Source organism: Heteronotia binoei, chromosome 10 (genome assembly GCF_032191835.1).
Source record: "Heteronotia binoei isolate CCM8104 ecotype False Entrance Well chromosome 10, APGP_CSIRO_Hbin_v1, whole genome shotgun sequence".
Classification (NCBI taxonomy): domain Eukaryota; kingdom Metazoa; phylum Chordata; class Lepidosauria; order Squamata; family Gekkonidae; genus Heteronotia; species Heteronotia binoei.
The window spans coordinates 77,205,836-77,226,327 of record NC_083232.1 but is presented as its reverse complement, the minus strand read 5'-3'; the positions used below and the strand labels follow the sequence as shown (position 1 = coordinate 77,226,327).

At 41.3% G+C, this 20,492-nt stretch overlaps 1 protein-coding gene across 1 annotated transcript in view; it reads right to left on the bottom strand.

Annotated features, from left to right (window-relative positions):
• Positions 1–961: 961 nt before the first annotated feature.
• Positions 962–20,492, bottom strand: part of GOLGA4 (golgin A4) — a 64,297-nt gene continuing 44,766 nt past the window's right edge. Inside the window, exons 18-25 of the mRNA XM_060247605.1 lie at positions 14,939–15,052; positions 12,634–12,654; positions 12,255–12,323; positions 11,130–11,205; positions 7,988–8,091; positions 6,032–6,118; positions 4,639–4,704; positions 962–1,624 (exon numbers count right to left, since the gene is read on the bottom strand). Coding sequence (XP_060103588.1) covers positions 4,675–4,704; positions 6,032–6,118; positions 7,988–8,091; positions 11,130–11,205; positions 12,255–12,323; positions 12,634–12,654; positions 14,939–15,052 — 501 coding nt within the window. The 3' untranslated portion in view covers positions 962–1,624; positions 4,639–4,674. The remainder of the gene's footprint in view (positions 1,625–4,638; positions 4,705–6,031; positions 6,119–7,987; positions 8,092–11,129; positions 11,206–12,254; positions 12,324–12,633; positions 12,655–14,938; positions 15,053–20,492) is intronic.

Below are 20,492 nucleotides of genomic sequence, written 5' to 3'. Positions count from 1 at the left end.
CAGGTGTAAAAATTCTTACTATCCCAGAAGCTCATGGCAATAACTTCTGCTATTCATAACATCCAACTCCCAATCACATATAGATGTTTGTAGATGCAATACAATTTAAAGGGATAGTTTCAAGCAACATGTCCTTTTCTACACAAGTTGAAGAGACAGTTCAAATCACACAACGAACATTGCATCAACTCACTCCTGAAAATTATACAATTCTCAAGTCAAGCAGCATGCACAGACAAATTTGTGCTGCTCCAATATGGTACTTACTAGTTTGTTGCAGACAACCGTCTACCCTAGGGGAATTTCATATCTTCTCATGAGAGAGAAATGAGGACCACATTCTCTAGGTTTGCAAAACACTGCTTGTGAGCAATGATATGTGGTTCTATCTTTTCCAGTGAGTAGGTGTTGATTTTTACCTTTGCCATGTATCTCAGGAAGTGCTCAGCCTTGAAACCTTCTCATGTTGATGATTTTTTACTTTACTGTCCTATCACTGTTTACAGATCTCACCCTAGAAGTCGTTTTTTCCATCCTCAGATAAAAAGCAGACTGTATGAAACTCCTTGAATGTCTATCTAGCTTTAAAGAACTTTACTTGAAAAAATAAATTACAGAAATTAAATCTTCCAGATTTCTTTTAATATGTTTCTATTTTAAGGTTAGTTGTTTTGCTTGTTAAATCTTTCACTGTCAGTAAGAATCTATATGCATGAATTCCATAGTTGTATTGCAGTACCTATAGCCTATATAGAAAAAAAATGTCTGCGACAAGCTGCCATAGGCAGCTTTTCATGTTGTCTTCTCTGCTGATCACTTGGACCAAAAGGCTACATAATCTTACAAACTACGGCTGCCCTCACTATCTTCATATATATTTCAGAATGAGATTGTGCAGCAGTTCACTCACAATTCGGGTTCAGGAACTCCCCCAAATTAATAAGAACTTTAGGCTGCAACGTTATACAGTAAATAGAATTTTATTCTCTCCCAGCTCTGCAAGATTAGCACTGCCAACAGTCAGAGACCAGATTATGATACAGTTTAGGGAGTAACTATTTACAATTTACAGCAGTGTAAATATAACATACGTACAAAAGCTAGGAATAAACAGATGAGGTACCGCAATGTGGATTCATTGTAAGCAAAAGTTTAAAGGGATGGCCTTCAATCAGTAGATCCAGTTGGGAGAAAAAAGGTCAACAGTGGTATAATTTAAGGAACAATAATCCAAGGCTGGCTACCACCCAAAGTATATTGCACTATTATTTCAAACACCCCTCCCACCCAATGAAATAAATAGGGTTTCAACAGTTAAGTGATCAAAGACCCTGCCCCCCATAAAACTGGTACTATGATATTGCAAGTGAGGCAAAGCATTTCAAAAGGTGCCATCTTCTTCTCTCTCTTTCTCTTTAATAAAAGTCTAACAAAAAATAGAAAACCAGTTAATATTCTTTCTCCCAGAGCAGCTAAATAACTGTTTTCATGGCCCAAACCCCTAATCGTTCTTCATTTGCTCCTTCTGTTCTGGAACCGAGATCATAGCTCTTCTCTAGTCCATCTTCTAAGGTGCTTAAACACAAGTGTTGCAAGTTCTTCAAGATGACGGTCGTAGCCAGGACTGGAGGAGTGGGGGGGGAGAGGGTGAAGAGAGAAAATTAAAAGCAAACTAAACAGTGGAAAAGTAAGATATATTCAATATACATTAAACAGGCAAGTCACAAAACAATGGTCTCTTACAACTGCTATAAGAAAACAATCCTGAATAAACTATTATATTCTCGGACACTGAAAATGTAGTTTTGATATATGGTGCTTGATGGAGATGCAGTTATTAACTGCATATAAAACACAAAACAAAGACATGAAAGCTTAAGTGTGTAGGTTGCAACAGTGTATGCTTCTTCTCTTAAAAATCAAATAGTACAGAAACAAGAACAGACTCATACTTCTACATTCAGCGAGTACATCTCATATTTGCAACACAGCCAGAATCCTTTTGGCCATAATTTAATGGACTAAAAAAGTCTCTGTTAATGATAAGGGACTGTCCGCCATTATAGAAGGCTTCTATAGAATAAAGCTCAGGCCCACAAGTGCATGGAGAAGGTGATTTAGTATATGAGTGGGACACGCAACGACGATATTAGAGTGAGACAGCAAGGGTATTGACTTGGCAGTGTGCAGTATGGAGCTCTTTATATTTATGTCCCAAAATTTTTGCCTTCTTGTATTCTAAGAGTTTAAAGGGATCTGATCACCTGAAAATCTTGACAAGACTTTGTGGACTCTTGCACTATAATCAACTAAGGCGTATGATACAGCCTACTATGCACTGGATTATATGCCATTCAATCATGATGGTTTCATTTGGTCAGAGGAATGACTAGTTCTTAAAAAAGCAAACAAACGGCTGCTGTAGTGTTTTCAAATTGGCATAAAAAGCTGTAAAAATTTCATTCAGAAAGTTCTTCCACAACATATCCTGCATTCCAATTGATTGCTTTATTGTCAGCAGCAGAACAAACTCGGAAACCTCTGACTATAGAGTCCAAGAATCCCCCACCACAGACCCAAGTCAGAATCCCTCTTGATAGGGGCTCTCATTGCCCCCCCCCCGCCACATGTCTGACACCCCTACATTAGCCTTTCAGAGGGCCATTTAGAAAAGGGTACCCAATGAACAGCCCAACTCATCACTTTGTTAAAACATCAGCTATTTAATTTTTTAAACAGAATTAACTTAATTTCAATTTTTTAAAATGTTTTTGCTGGAGTGGCAGGCTTCTATAAATCATCCAAGGAGATCCATACAGCCTCTTTAAGATTGTGCAGAACTTTAAAGTATTTTCCCCCTCAGCTGTTCCCCTCATAAGGTATAGTTGAGGTGGCAGATATAAAGGCTTTGTGTGAGCTTGAAGAACACAGAGATTGGTGAGGCAGGTATAAAAATAACAAAGAATATTTATTTGTATTAAGATTGTTTTAAAAGTATTTTTCACACACACAGAGGAATCCACTCAGCCTGCCTTTGCCCAAGAGGGAGACTGAAAGGAATCAGGTCTGCTCATCACCACAGACAGGCCACACAACTCCTCTCCCAGAGATGACATTAAATCAGGGGTGACCAATGGTAGCTCTCCAGATGTTTTTTGCCTACAACTCCCAACAGCCCCAGCCAGCATGGCCAATGACTGGGGCTGATGGGAGTAGTAGGCAAAAAACATCTGGAGAGCTACTGTTGGCCACCCCTGCATTAAACCACTCTGCCATGTGCCAAGCAGAGCTATTCTTTAAACTGTCTGATCTCTGGCTGATGCAGACTCAAATTCATTATTGCTGTGCTTCCTTCCCTCCAGCAGTCTATTCTCCCCTCTGAAAGGTGACTGGATGCTGGAGCTGTGCTTACATAGGGTCAGATGTGATACAGGTGGGTGTTTTACTTTTTGAGAAGGCAGCAGGACAGCCTCCTGATCCTCACAGCTGCCGAGGACAATTTCTTTTGCTGCTAGTCATTTTTTCTTGAAGGTGTGGAATATGTCTTCCATCAGAAGCCACTTGAGCTCAATGGCCTCTCACACATCATGAATATTACAAGCAAAGACTCGTGGCGGTCACTTCATTCTCCTCTGGACCCCCTTCCCCACACTATGCCCATTTTCTCTCCTCCTGGCAACCTCCATGCCCTTTCCTGGCTTCCCTGTCTCTTTTCTACTTACCATCCAGCCTAATTTTTAATCTGCCACCCCCTCCCATCTTCAGTTTGATTTATTATTCATTTACTGCATTTATATCCTGCCTTTCTCACAAACAGAGAACAAAAGCAACTTAGAGCATTCTTCTCTCCTTCATTTTATCTTCAACAACAACCCTGAGGGATAGGGTTAAGCTAAGAATATGGGACTGGCCCCAAGTCATCCAACAAGCTCACATGGCAGAGTAGGAATTCAAACCTGGGTCTCCATGATCCTCATGTGACACCCTAGCCACTATAATAACTCTGACTCTCAGCTTTCCCTCCTTCTGGCAGCCTCTCCTTGGAAAAAGTCCAGTAAAACTGACAAAATTGTCCTATAGCAAACCACACGAGGGACTTGTATGGTGGGCACAACTAGGCCCATCTAAGTTGTTCAATTTGTGTAGTGGCTGCTGTTGGGCCCAGCCCAATTGCATGGCATCAAGTCTTGTAGCAGCCACCTGCTGGGCCTTGCCCAGTGGTGTTAATTCACTAGCACCTGGAAAACTAGCCCTGCCTGAATACTGTGATCCAGTATGGTAGGCATCTTTAAACAAGAGATCACACCTTAAGCAGTGCAGTAAACACAACCTGACAATGATCTGTTAAGCATTAAAAGTATAAAAAAGAATGATACAAAGAAAACAGTGCCCAAATCAGTGCAACTTGTTTCAGCTTTGTTTTATTCTATTGTGTCTCAGATTTGTGCAGCTGCAAACCTGCTTTTCAAAGGCTCTGGTTTATACAAGGTCATAAAATGAAGAGATGAAGGAATACTCATTATAAAAAGGTGTGTGCTCAAAATGCTTGTTAGTATAAGAGAACAATTATTTCCAACAAAAAGAAATGGAGGGGGGGGGGAGAGAAAACACGAACATAGTATGTAAGGCAACACTCACCCACATGCTATCTAAAGCACTGATTGATGGTTTTAGTCAGAAGATACCACTGCGAGGTGAGGTGAACTACAAAGCCAGGGAGAGAACAGCTTGTTGGGTTACTGTGTTAATAAAAGCAAGCGTGAATTTAGATGTATCTCCATATTTCCACAGCTGTGACTTTGGGACCAGGGTGTATGGAAGCATGGCTCTTTATGCTCTGTACAGTCCTGACATGCTGCAGGCGTGCAACAAAAATCATCAGCAATCTCAGCCCCATCCCACTCCAGCAGTTCAGACCAATGCGGTCTATTTCATACACAACCCATGAGCCTGCTCCACCCAGTGACTTTTTAGTCAGGGATGCCCCACCAGAAGGCACAGAGTCTTTCTTACTAAAGATGTTCAAAACAGGAAAGGGACACTTTCAGCTTCACTTTGTCAAAAACAACATAACATTCTGGGGCTAGTGTTGCTGTTCCTCTTTATTTCTTTAACATTTGCATGCAGCCTTAATAGGGTAACTGACACTTGCCTAGGGCTGATAGAAAAGCATCTCAGAAGTCCAGACATTAGAAAGTTAATTTAAACTCCTGGGTCTCCTCTACTACTTCAAAATAAAAACAACCATGCTTCTTCAACCAGGAGAATAGTCTAAAAATGTTGGCTGAGAATGGCCAAGGCTGAGAAATATGAGTAATATTTCCCATCATTTTCAACTTGTTAGAATTGTGAGAAAAACCACAGGAGAAAGTAGAAGAGGAAAGAGACAGGGTGTGTAGTCATGATCTCAAGCGCATCTACCCATTAACCATATGTATATCTTGAGAGAGAGATAAGCCCTACAAGTAACACTAGGATAAATCTTGATGACTGCCTGTCATTACTTGCACATCCATCACCTTGCTGAAATTTAGATTTATACTTTATTCAAAGGTTTGCTTCAGTTTCCACAATCTATAAGCAGCACTTTTCAACTCTGCGGTTCCCAAAGGGGCCAGTTAACCGCAAATATGAATGAGTCTCCTGCTAGTCTAATCAGATGGAAAGAGAGAGTTTTACTGAATGGAATTGACTGAACTGAGTCTGCTTGATTAAACCTGCCAAAATTGGAACACAGTGCACACCAAAGTGTGCACACTGAAGTACTCTCCCCCCACCTTTGCGTCTACAAAAAGCACTAATTGCCCAGGATACTGCTTGGAATTTCCCTGGCTAATGCAGTTTTTAAAATCCACAGCACCTTTAAAGGAGTTTCAGAAGATTTGTACATGTTGTCCCAGACAAGGATTGGAACTGAAGGCAGATTTATAAAAAGAACTGCCACTAACTCCTCAAATACAATTTTCCCATTCAGTTATTCCAGGAATAGGGAGATGCCCCAAATCCTATTTATTCTCTTACTAATGCTTACCAGCGTCCGTGCATCTTCTCGTTCTAAGATCTTCTGTGCTTGGTCAGCAGGGAACTTCAGCACTGTGGTTATAACCTTTGCCATTGTCTAAAGAACAAGTGAACAATGAACTGGCATGACACAGAATTTTGACCACTTTAGAATCCAAGCACTGGGACAGATCCTGTGGTTTTGTTCCAATAACAGTGGTGCCTTCCTCTGGCAGAAGGAGCATTCCCCTAACACAAGAGCCTCTTTTGTCAAAGAAAGGCTCCTTGTGCTGAGGCAAGCAGCACTTTTAGCAGAGATCTGTGGGATCCAAGCCACTAAATGTTACTTTAATTGCTAATAAAAGCCACAGCATAAAGGAACAAAGATGTTCAATGTACACATTACCTTCCCATTTAGTTTACTTGACAGATGGTATCTTATATGGGAATTCAGATGATCAGATTATCTGCCTTATAGCAGTGTAAATAGCTGCTGCCACTAAACAAATCTAAATTTATAGTGATCTTATAGTTCCAAATGGGTCTTCCTCATTCACAGGCTAATGTGTTGCAATAAGATCAGTTTTCCATGCACTTTGAAAATATGCTCAAAGATTCCCAGCATCCGACCCTTCATTCTTCTTACACAGGCTGCAATCCTAAGGGCACTTTCCCACTGAGTAACATGGATCTTATTGCCTAGGATTGCTCCCATAAAACCTTAACCACATCAGCCACATATATTTGTCAATCTTAGACAAAGTCTGGTGTTCTATATGGAAATACACACCAGAGGGCCCCTGAATAAGTAAGAAAAAAGTAGACAGGAAAAGAGAAGACTCAGGAGGATATGTGTAGCATCTCTTGCACTGGTGAAATCAAAAGCAATGAAAAGATGGCCTAATTCATGTTGTTTTGACTGAACAAATCATGGCAGCATGCATTTCAATGTGCTGCATAACTGCAACAATTAAATTCTTTTTGATGTGGTAACTCAGCAGCTACATCAATTCCCAGTTGTGCATTGTAGAGATGCTGTTAAGTGAGAAGTGTAACAAACAGGTTTTAATTATGGCATTTGTCTAACAGCAGCATGGCAAGAGGCCATCCTGCGGAACAAAACAGCCAGCCATCACCAGAATAGGTTTTTGTACAGCCCCATATTTACAGAATATGGGGTGATGGGGTTGTATGGGAGCGACAGTAGAGGACGAAGGAGACAGGCATGTGGTTTGGAAGACTGATTTCACTACATTTGGTAGTCAGCCTAAACAGTTTGAAACTTCTTGTTTTCATTGTTGTAAACCTCTAAAAGTGTTACTATACATCAGATACTATATGGCATAAAAGATCAATAAAGCCTCTGCTGGAGGCCATGCGGTCTGTTCACTGTGGTGGCGGTCCTGGTCAGGGATCTCGATAAAGGCATCCTCAGAGTGCTCCCCTTCCAGCAGTGCTTGGTGAGGGGTCTGGAGACCAAGTCCTATGAAGAAAGGCTGAAGGAGCTGGGGATGTTTAGCCTGGAGAGGAGGCGGCTGAGAGGTGATATGGTCACCATCTTCAAGTACTTGAAGGGCTGTCATATAGAGGATGTATGGAATTATTTTCTGTGGCCCCAGAAGGTAGGACCAGGACCAATGGATTGAAATTAATTCAAAAGAGTTTCCAGGTCAACATCAGGAGGAACTTCCTGAGCATTAGAGTGGTTTCTCAGTGGAACAGGCTTCCTCAGGAGGTGGTGGGCTCTCCTTCCTTGGAGGTTTTTAAACAGAGGCTAGGTGGCCATCTGACAGCAATGAAGATGCTGTGAATTTAGGGGGAGGTATTTGTGAGTTTCCTGCATTGTGCAGGGGGTTGGACTAGATGACCCTGGAGGTCCCTTCCAACTCTATGATTCTATGATCTCCTGAGTTATCCTACACAGCTGCTCCTGTCCCATGTTCTTAACATGATCATTATCATTACGTGCCCTGAACAAAAGACATACCTTTGTCTCACGGCCCATCATATATTCGAAGAGCACTTTCCTTAAGTATTCAAACTCTGTAGGCTCACCAAAGAGAGACACGTCAGAATGGCAGAGATTCCCATCTGCATAAAGAAAAAAGTTTATACTAGTCTACTCTTAAACAGAAGTCTGCATACCTGTTCCAGCTGACCAAGTTTTAAATATAACAACAAGATTTATTATTACCCTGACCTTCACTCGAAGTCTCAGAGAGGCTTACAATCTCCTTTCCCTTTCTCTCCCCACAACAGACACCTTGTAAAGTAGGTAGGACTGAGAGAGCTTTTTCCAGAACTGCTCTTGAGAGAACAGCTCTGACAGAACTTGTGATAGACCCAAGGTCACTCAGCAGGTGCATACTGAGGAGTGGGGAAATCAAACCTGGTTCTCCCAGATTACTGTCTGCGCTTCTAACCACTACACCAAACTATCTCTCTAAATTGGTACTTATCTATGTAACAGAATAATACAAACATCTATCCAAAACTGTACTCAGGTCTATTTCAACAAGGCTTACTCCTAGCAAGCAGTGTAAATCAGTGATCACAGTTATGGTGTTTTTGTTAGGGAATAACATTAAACAGTTATTTTCAATAAGGCAAAGAAACATAACAGCCTCAGGCAGGACTGGCTCAGGTATACATGGCCATCAACCCCCTATGAGTTTCCATTGTTGTTTCCCCCATTCTCACCACAATTCACGGTCTAATCCAAGAGTTTCAGTTAGAACAAAGGACTGCATAACCCACCCATCCCCCCAAAAAAAATTATTATGAGAAAGGTGGAAAACTTCAGTTTTCATTCCCTTCCTGTTTCTATACTCTTTTCAATAATATTCAAAGCAATATAGCATAATAATTGGTTATTTAAGACTGCAGCTTTGTAAATATAAGGAAAGCAGAAACATCTTAACTATTCATGCTAGACTGGTTTTCAAACAGAGGTTATCCACATTCTTGAAGACTTATTTTTTCTATATATGTACTGAACACCAGTTTAAGAGTCTAGCTGGTCATTTATATTAACATATATTGTAAAACCTTTGCTCAAAAAAGTAAACAGAAGACCAAACACACGCACAAATGCACTTTGTAACCCTGTTCCCTGAAATAGAGGACTGTTAAAACTAAACCACGGGAAGAGAAGGAAATGCAATCCATGTACAGTTTCCCCCATTTTCAGGTGTATTCCTGCAATCCCCCTTTCCCCCCGGTCTGTGGCTGTTTTAAATGTAATTTCAAGTGGAATTGCCATATCCAAGCAGATCTTTGCCTTGCTGTCATGACCAGATATTGAAGGGGAATATGTAAAAATTCCTCTTTCAACACCATCACCACTGGATGTCTCTAAAACTCTGGATTACATGTATATCAAATGACAGCTATTGGTTAGAGAAACACCTTCATTTTCAAATCATGGACCTCCAAGTGTCCTTATACAGTTATATTCAGGCATACAAATGACAAACTTTTTATAGCTTAGATTTGTTTCCAAAATAGACATTTAATGACAAGCCACAATCTGTGTTGCAGTGAAAAACCGTGTTTCAACACGTTAACATTTCGAGTGAAAATGACTCAAGACATCAACTATATTTTATTTATTATTCAAGAATGGCCATGTCCACATTCTGGAGGATGTACACAGATCATGAATGGGCAGAACAGGAATTTATTCAGACATCTTACTATGTCAAGCAATATCTCAAAAGGGACTATGGCTTCTTCTTATACTACAAGAGCTGAGAGTTCAGATTATTATAGCACTGCTGACTTCCCCACAGATAATCCTGACAATTATATGTCCACTTAACAGTTCTAGCATGAACCAAATGATATCCCCAGGGCTTTTTTTGTAGAGAAAGCTCGGCAGAAACTCATTTGCATATTAGGCCACAGCCCCTGGTGTCACCATTATTTCACACAGGGCTTTTTTTAGTAGAAAAACCCCAACAGGAACTCATTTGTATATTAGGCCACACCCCCTGATGCAAAGTCAGTCGGAACTGCATTCCTGTGTATTCCTGCTCAAAAAAAGCCCTGGATATCCCTAATTTTGCAGCTCAGTGTTCCACTAACATCTACTGATGTTACAAAAACATGTGCCTTTTCAATTTTAAAAATATCATTCTAAAAGTTAACTCAATTTCTAAAAAATGTATTTCTTTAAGTATTTCCAGGGCTTTTTTTGAGCAGGAACGCACAGGAATACAGTTCCAGCTGGCTTGACACCAAGGGTGTGGTCTAATATGCAAATGAGTTCCTGCTGGGCTTTTTCTACTTTAAAAAGCCCTACATGGAACAATGGTGATGTCAGGGAGTGTGGTCTAATATGCAAACGAGTTCCTGCTGGGCCTTTTTCTACAAAAAAGCCCTGAATGAAACAATGGTTGTCAGGGGGTGTGGCCTAATATGCAAATGAGTTCACACTGAACTTTTTTTTCTACCAAAAAAGCCCTGAGTATTCCCAACTGGAAAATTTTTTTTTTGCTCTATAAAGGAATATATGTATAGGAATTACATGAGGAAAGATCTCTGAGCAACTATAGATAGGAACAGAGTCTAATGTATTTACAGACTATCTTTGTTCATAGCCCTGCGCCATATTTCAAACATGTATTCTTTTACAGACGAAACCCAGAATTAACCCAAAGAGCTGCAGCACAGCATGAAATCATAACTTGACTGAAGTGAGCCTTTCCCCAAGGTCCCCAGTAGAGTAAAGGCTTCAGGTATATGGCAAAATCCTTACGGGTCCACTCAACACCAAAGACCAGCATGAACTAAGATTGGGAATGCTGATGAAATGCCAGCAAAATTAAGTGTTTGCTGAAAAAGTGTTTTGCCAGAAAAATTAATTGTTAATGTTTGTTGGTGACAAACAACCATAAAAGACTACTACTTTTAACTCTTTGCAGATTAATTCTGAGGCTATTACCCCAAATATGCATATAGAAAGCCTGATCACATGCATGGTCATTCAGAACGGCTTCCTGCTGAGCTCCATCAGATGGCTACCCTCTTCCCAGGGAGTGGGTATAAGCTTGTAGCTTCACTTTCTTTTGCAACTTTTTTTCTTATACTTTATTTCATGCCTCAATGCTAAGACAAACCCTCCTCACCTCTGTAAGGCGTTCCAACTGTCGTGACGTACATGCTCTTCTCATACTTTTTCAATCGGTCTTGTAGTGTATGAATCTAAAAATAAAGTGACTGATGATGAGGAAAAAAACCAAACAACTCAGGTAACTTTGGAATATGTTTAAACTCTGATGTTTAATGAATGAAACATCATGGAGATCCACAAAGCTACCAATCACCCTAAATGTAGCAGCTTGTGATTGCGGAATATTTTACATCTAGTCTTGCTAAATGTACCATCTTGAAATGTGCTCGTTAGTATTAGCAAAAAAGGGGATATTGTATTTCTTTCTATTCAAGTAGGTTCCAAATGTCTAATTTAATATCAAGTATATGCCTTACACATACATATGACTACACATGAAGCTGCCTTATACTGAACCAGATCATTGGTTCATCAATCAGTACTGTCTACTTGAACTACTCAGGTTCTCCAGGATCTTTCACATCACAGACTACCTGATCCTTAACTGGAGATGCCAGGGACTAAACTTGGGATCTTCGGCATGCCAAACAGATCATCTGCCAGTAAGTCATGCCCCCTTCTCTACATGTTTCCTGCTCTAAGTATTGCAGGAGTTTACAGGTTTCACTACTCTGTTCAATGAAGTGGAAGCTCCAAATATACCAAAACCTGAGCTCCTCTATTTGCTGGAATGAATGGGAAACTGTGTGGGCAGATGAGCCCAATACAGCCACAGCAGAACATATAAGATTGTGGAAATCACTATACTAAATGGAAACAGGAAACGGTATTAGAAATTTTAATTGGTTTGAAATCAGTTTAGCTGAAATGCCTTCCCCAACAAAACATCTCCTGAGAACTATGGTTTCAAAAAGGTGCCAAAAATATCTTTTCCCTTAACCTCTTCACAGTATTGCAATTCCAGGGCTACCTGACAGGTAGTCAGGACATTCAAATGATTTTGAAATAGATTTAAAATTTGTGAACTCAGTTTTGCTGACTCAGTTCTCTAACAGTCTGAAAATGGAAGGTGGAGAAACACTGAATGTCTCGGAGATCTTTTAAAGTAATTTTATAACTAGAATTTTGTTATTCAGTGAGACCTAAAGCTGAAAATTCCTTAATAAAAGCAATTCTTTACCTGTTCTCTGAATTCTTGCTCCTTCAACTTTGAATCATTAATAAGAGTTGTCTTCTGGGCTAGCTGGGTCTGAAAACACAAAAAGACGACAGCATAGCACATGTAAGAGAATACACACTTGGAAGCACATACAGTCTTTTGATCAGTATTGAACACATATAGTTGCCTTAAATTGAAGCAGAACATTGATTTATCAAAGTCAGTATCTACCCACACTAGCAGCAGCTCTCCAGGGTCTCGGACAGAGGTCTTTCACATCACTCACTGCCTTTAACTAAGGTGCCAAGGATCAAACCTGGGACCTTCTGCACATATTGTATACATCACAGGAAAATGGCTAGAGGGAAAAATATAAATCTATTCACAAAGTCGATCTTACCTGAAGATCAGCTACTGTTACCTAGAATAAAAGAAAAATGAAGAACAAATAAAATATTTTTCTTGTGATAGAACAGAAAGCAGTACAGAATATTTTATACTCACATCAATCGCTGTTAATGCCTCTTCTAGCTTCCTACCAGCCTCCCTACCTACTTCTCTGCTTCATATGTATAAACCATTTGATAACTCCAAAGTTTATAACACAGACCTTACTGCCAAGTAATCTATCATAATAATTTCCATTACATAAAAGCATTTTATAATAAATATCCATTACTAAAATCGTTGTCATGCCCAAAATTATACCTCAGTCTTGGAGTGGAAATATGTCTTAGTCTTACAAAGAAACCAATCAAAAGAAAGACATTTGAACTAATGTTAAATACATTATATATCAGTGGTTTCCATCTTGTTTATGTTGAAAGACATCAGAATTCTTTTCTTGCTATCTTTACCTGCTCTACGAAAAGGGAGGAGTGTGGGCTGAATAAGGGCCAAGAGAAGATGCCACTTTAAGCTGAAATCCTATGCTCCAGTTACATTTGCTTTTGTCCTATTTAACTAAAGGTAAAGGAAATCCCCTGTGCAAGCACCAGTCGTTTTCGACTCTGGGATGATGTTGCTTTTACAACGTTTTCACGGCAGACTTTTTACGGGGTGGTTTGCCATTGCCTTCCCCAGTCATCTACACTTTCTCCCCAGCAAGCTGGGTACTCATTTTACAGACCTCGGAAGGATGGAAGGCTGAGTCAACCTGGAGCCCGCTACCTGAACCAGCTTCCACTGGGATTGAACTTAGGTCGAGGACTCCGACTGCAGTACAGCAGCTTTACCACTCTGCGCCACAGGGCTCTTAACTATTTAACTAATGAGACATAAACGGGTGCAAGACAATTGCAACTTAGTTACAATTGCAACTTAGTTACCTCAGGTATTTATTTTGGATTTTTACACTAAAGAAATTGCTTCTGGTTAAACTGACACAAGAGTGTGTTCTAACCTGTACAACACTCACAAAGACAAAATCTATGTACAATTTACAGCGAAGATAAAGTCCAAACAAACTTTCTCATACAAGGCACTGAAAAGTACATAATGGAGGAATATATACCATCTTGCCTTCATTTCTGAACTCATCAAAATTTCTTTGAGATAGGCAAGTAGAGTCTGAGATTTGAGGCATACGAACAGAAAGCCTGAAAACAGTCCTCACACAAAAAAGAAGAGCTCCACAAGCATATTATTCACTCATTCTTTACAAATACTAAGAACTGCTGACTAGAATTTTTACAGACAATTGTTAGTCAGCATTAGTTGGTTCCTTGTTGCAGTCCCAAGACATGTAAAAATACAGCTTTGAAAGACTGAGCCCGTGATTGCAATGGCTGAAAGTGATAAAGTCACAACCGTCATAACTGGCACAACAAAAGCACTATTTCCCATTCCTTTTGGAATTGATATTTCTGTGGTGACCAAACCAAGCATGTTTGTTCCTTCAGTCCAGAGTGCTCCACTAGCTGGAGAGAGAGGTTTTTTCCCCCATTTAGGGTCCACCTACTGGTGTGACTGCCTCTTGACCAATGAAACTGTCCCTGGTAAGTAGGGGCCACAATGCCCTCTGGCCCTTCTTCCAGTAGCCTCTCAAGACTCTTCCTCCAGTAGCCTCTCCCTCTAAAGACTTGCATCAGCCCCTTGCCTTTCTGTCCTCCCCTCTGATTAGCCCATCCTTCTGTTTTGATGTGGAAGGCCTCTAGGGTAAGTCCCACCCATCTGCCAGCAATGTCCCACCATTTCCAACCCAGCTATGTTTACATCTGGCCAAGCCATTTGGAATATGTCACTGCCACTTGGGACATAGGTATACTACCCCTCCCCCCCCCAAGCTCGCAGCACATTGGTGAAGCACACATAAGGTATTTTTTCACATGACATTGACACAGGAGGAAAGAAAGCACACGATTAACTGTCTCTTACTGCACTTCTAGTGCAACGTAAGTAAAGGATCTGACAGCGATGACAAATGCCTGTTGCTAGGACAATTAAGCATACATTACAAATGTGTAAAGCTGTCCTATGTGTAATACCACCTGAAGAATATTTTATCATTTATTGCTAATATCAAACCAACAGAATTTTAAGGAGTTCAGATAATGATGCCACCCTTCTCTGCACCCATGGCACAGAAGTGCATTTGCTTCAAAGTCAAATCTTGATACGAATTTGAACTTGCTTCAAATTGAGCCACAACAAAATGCAAAGAAAGCTTCTTTACGGCAGGTATAAAATTAGGTTTGACAACTTACTTCTCCACTATTCCAGTTCTCTTCATCTGCCAATCTTTGTTTGTATTCTTCTTGTAATTTCTCCAGCTGTTTCTCCAGCTCAGTTACTTTTCCTGTCATTTCTTCTTCTCGAGACTTCCGAATTTTTTTTAAAGAAACAGCGCATTAATTTATATATGGCATAGTTAGGGTGCAATCTCCAGGCAGACCCAATGATATTCTAAGAGAGCTGTGTTGCACCCTTAACATCTAAACATTTAAATGCAATTACAGAAAAGTACTTGCCTATGGAAAGTTGATCGGGGAGGGAGGGAGGAATTATTACTTTAAATTATTTATTACTTTAAATTTCTATCCCGCCCTCTCCGCAAGCGGACTCAGGGCAGCTAACATTCATTTTTACAATTTAACCAATAAAACAACAGTTTAAAATTATTTAAAAACATTTCATTTCATGGTGCTGTATCACTACAATATAATATAGTATAAGTGGTGATCATGGTACTCTATAATGATGTAGGGTGGCAGCTCTCTCCCAATTAGATCTCAAAGGCCTGTCAAAACAGTTCAGTCTTACAGGCCCTGCGGAAAGTAGAGAGATCCCGCAGGGCCCTTATGGCCTCTGGGAGAGCATTCCACAATTCTGGCGCTGCCACTGAGAAGGCCCTAGCTTGCGTCAGCTGCAACCTAGCCTCTTTTGGTCCAGGGATGGACAACAGATTTTTTGTCCCTGAACACAGTGCTCTCCGGGGAACATGTGGAGAAAGGCGGTCCCGCAGATAGACAGGCCCCTGACCATAAAGGGCTTTAAAGGTCAATACCAACACCTTGAAACGGACTCGGAACACAATAGGTAGCCAGTGCAGCTCTCTCAGCACTGGCCAAATGTGCTCCCACCGGGGGAGCCCCATTAACAGCCGCGCTGCAGCGTTCTGCACTAGCTGTAGTTTCTGGGTCAGCAACAAGGGTAGCCCCATGTAGAGAGCATTACAGTGATCTATTCTTGAGGTGACCATAGCATGGATCACCATTGCTAAGTCGTTGCGCTCCAGGAAAGGGGCCAGCTGCCACACCCGCCAAAGATGAAAAAAGGCAGATCTAGTAGTGGCTGCTACTTGGGCCTCCATTGTAAGAGAGGATTCCAGGAGCACACCTAAGCTCTTGACCTTAGGGGGCGGTATTAGTGACACCCCGTCAAGAGCCGGCAGAGGGATCTCCCCCCCTGCACCACCCCGGCTCAGATAGAGAACCTCCGTCTTTGTCAGATTTAGCTTCACCCAACTCAGCCTGAGCCAAGATGCTACGGCTTGAAGAGCCAGGTCTATATTTTCCGGGGTACAGTCGGACTGACCACCCATCAATAGATAGAGCTGGGTGTTGTCTGCATATAGGTGACATCCTAGCCCATACCTCCTGACAATCTGGGCAAGGGGACGCATATAGATGTTAAATAACATCGGGGACAGAACCGCACCATGCTGCACACCACATATAAGTGGGTGCCTTTGGGATGATTCCTCCCCTATCACCACCCTTTGTCCCCGATCTTGAAGAAAAGAGGCCAACCACTGTAAGGCAGACCCCTGGATCCCCACGTCAGCAAGGCAGCTAGTCAGTAGCTGATGGTCAACCGTATCAAATGCAGCCGTATCAAAGGAAGGAAGGAAGCCCACCCACCACTCAAAATACAAGCCCAGATTAAAGTCATTCTACCACATCATTGAAAAGGTAGTATTCTAGAACTGAAGAGCCAATTCTCACTAAACTATTTCAATGAAAAATGTCACACTGTGGAAACTGTCAAGGGGATTTATAATCCTGAACTGAGTTTATAAATGCATGCAGATATATTTAAATGTTTGCAGCAGGTGCAGAGTAGGTGGTTCACACAAGGACTCAATGAAGTAATGAGTTTAAATACTGTTTTATCTATCTATTATACAAGGACAATTAATGGCAGTCAAAATATGTACATCTTTTGGTTACCACCATCTAAGGAAAATCTTTTCCACTCACTTTTCTGGAAAACAAATGCCTTTTGCATCCACACACAGAGACTCAATCTTCCCTTATGGATAGATACCACCAAAACTAGATGCTTGTATGTATCACATAAAAGATATACAGTGCAATAGTTATTTCGAGTCAAGGCTTTTTTTATTCTGATAGAATTCCCTTGGACAAAACTAGAGAATGAGCTAGCAGCATAATCCAGGATTCTCAAAACAAGAGAATGTGCATGTCATACAGGGCAGAATGCAATGCTGCAAATATGAAAGTTTCGTAAACAGAATCAATAGCAGCTAAGACCTAGGGGTACATCAGAAATATTGAGAATGCAAATTGTGTTAGCTATGCTCTGCCCAAAACCATGATTACTGCCTGTTCCAGAAATGCTGCATTCACTTTAAGTAGTACAAAAAGGTAATTTTCTAATCAAAACAGATTCCTGGTAAAGAAACACAGTAGAGGTCTCAAGGTCCCCCAACTGACAATATACATACTTGGCTACTAGATCAAAAGCTGGCTTTTATTGGAACATGTCTACTTGAGTAAAATAAACACGCTTTTAAGCCAATATCAATACACACTATGAAAAAAAATCTAATTACGGCTATATATTCAATAGAGCGGATTGAAGCAGTGTAACAGTACAAGCTGCACTACAACTCCCTAAAGCAAAATGGTTTCTAATTCACTAAGAGAATACACAGTTTGGAGATGGAAAACAGAAGCTTCTCCAAGCACTGCCCTATTTCTCTGGAGAATCTAATGAAGCTGCAATTTGCAATGATCAATTTGTCCACTTCTATACAGTATTTAGCATCTGTGCAGAGGTGACACTAACTGCCCTGAGGGAAGGTCACCTGCAAATTCCTGGGTTGGTCATTAAAAGGATACCCCAAATCTTGCTCCAACAGGACTGGTTAGTCCCATAGGCTTTTCATCCTCCCCTCTGGGCTGGGGAGGAGTTCCACTAGTGCCCCCTGCAGGATCAGGCCTTTGCCAGTTGGCCTGTGTTGGGCTGCAAGGACATGTTCCTGACAGCCGCTGGGCTGCAGCAGAATGTTTAGGGTACGGGTGGGTCTTTCACCCAATGTCCAATGTTCTGCAAGGGCAAGGCCCCATCAGCCAGCTGGGTTGCACAAGGATCAGGGCTGGAGTCAAGCACTCCACCTGTAGGGTTGCCAGCTCTGGGTTTGGAAATACTTGGAGATTTTGGAGCTGGAGCTTGAGATGGGCATGGTTTGGGAAGGGGAGGGGTTTCAATGGGATACAATCCCATGAAGTCCATCTCCCAAAGTGGCCATTTTCTCCAAGTGAACTGATCTCTGTTACCTGGAGATCAGTTGTAATCCCAGGAAATCTCCAGTCTCCACTTGGATATTGGCAATCCTACCCACCTGGCTCCACACAATGGCTTACAGTGTATTCAATAATGAAATTAATATTTCAGCAAGGAAAGAAAGTATATGTGGTATTTTTAGGGCATTACAAAATAACAGGAGTACAGAAAAAGAAATCAACACATGACAAAATAGGAGAAAAAGCTAGAAACCATTGTCCTCCCAATGCAGCTGCAATATTGGAAAGCAGAGCTCAACCTGACATGGTTTGTATGCAACACAGATGTAAGTATACATGTGCACATGTAAGAGCCTCTAGGAAATGAAGGACCATGGTTACAGTAACACTGACCTGTACTTCTTATAGGTATCCATAAGCCAGGAAACTGGCTCTACACTCCCTATGCCAACTTCCACCATAGGTATGGGTAGAATTATCTCTGAGATAACTGTGAAAGTTGGCCACTTGCAAACCGGGGGCATCTAAAGAAAAACCTGAACATGCCATTTAGTGTTGTCAACCTCCAGGTGGCACCTGGGGATCTCCTGCTCTTACAACTAAACTCTAGCCAACCAATATCAATTCCCTGGACAAAATGGCTGCTTCGAGGAGTAGACTCTATAGTATTATAACCCTCCCCAAACCCGCCCCCCTGGGCTCTACCCCCAAAATTTCAAGGTATTTCCCAACCCAGCACTGGCAACCCTATTGGTGGTAAAAAGTGCCAAGTTGCAGCTGACTTATAGCATAGGGTTTTCAAAGCATGAGATGGACAGAGGAGTTTGCCATCGCCTGCCTCAGTGGTCTCCCATCCAAATACTAAGCAGGGTCAACCCTGCTTAGCTTCCAAGGTCCGATAAGGTCAAGCTAGCCTGGATCATCCAGGTTAGGGCTGAACACCTCATATCTGGGGGCATTCTCCCAAAGGCCATGAAGAAGACAGTGAGAGATCCTCTGTTAAAGCAGCTTTCTTCGGAGCAAAAGATTGGAGTCAATTATAGACCAGTTTCAAATCTGCCTTTTGGGGTTAAAGTTATAGAGAAAATGGAAGCAGAGCAGCTACAGGGCCTTGTGGATGACTCACTTGACCTATTCGAATCTGGCTTCATTATGAAACTGATATTCTACTGAAAACTTGGGAATTGCAAAGAGGGTGAGCTGCACTGGAGTGGTTTAACTCTTTTCAATTTGGATGTTGTTAAAACACTGCGGTAAAGGATTCCGAATCAGCGTCTTGGAACTTATCCTGCAAAGTGCCTCATGTATAGGTGAGATCATGCACACCTTTGGGCCATGTATGCTCTGAGCCAGTGCCTGTCTATGCTATGGTTTAGTGACTGAGAGAGAACAAACTAAAACTTAATACAGGCAAGATGGAAACCATAATGACAGGAAGAGCTACAGCCTTAGAGGGAGTTGGCTGTACCCACCCTTGATGGGGTAAGCTTGTCCCTATTGGGCCACTAAAGAGACTGCGGGTGATTTTAGTACCTGGCTCTTTTATCAGAGAAACAGGCTGAGAAGGTGAGTCTTCTATCCATGCTACAGTAGCCTCAAGGCTATACTTTACTTGGAACTGCTCATCGAAGGAACCTTAGGAACTTAAACAAGTGCAAAATGGAGCAACCCACTTATCAGTTGGGACAAGATGTTTGGCAAGGTACTTGACACATATGATACCTATTATGAGATCTGCACTAGTTGTCAGTCTGTTTCTGAGTTCAGTTCAAGGTGCCAGTAGTGTTTTTTAAAGCACTTCACAGCCTGGGACCTAACTACTTGTGTGACCACTCCCCCAGAATCTAAGCCATGAGACAGCTCTACTTTCAACTACTAACACCTACTGGTTATTCCCTTCTGTGAGGTACTTAGGACAGCCAGTGGTAAATTTAGCACTTTTAAAATAGCTACTCCTGTTCTTCAGGATGGCTTTCATTTTGCTGTGATTCTCAAGTTGTTCAAACCAGAGTTAATGGCATTATGAATGGATTTTGATGATCACTGCAACCCAACCTGATCCAATTTCAAGGAAAGGCAGTTTTAAAATGTTCTAAATAAATAAGTATAAACAATCCAATCATCATGTCAAATAATTGATCAAAGACATCCAACTGCAGGGGCAGGCAGTTTGATAAGACTTTGTTTTTGCCTCTCCTTAGTTGCCAAGTGATCACTTATGTTGAATGAAATGATGTGATTGATGTTTTATGCTGATTCATCAAATTAA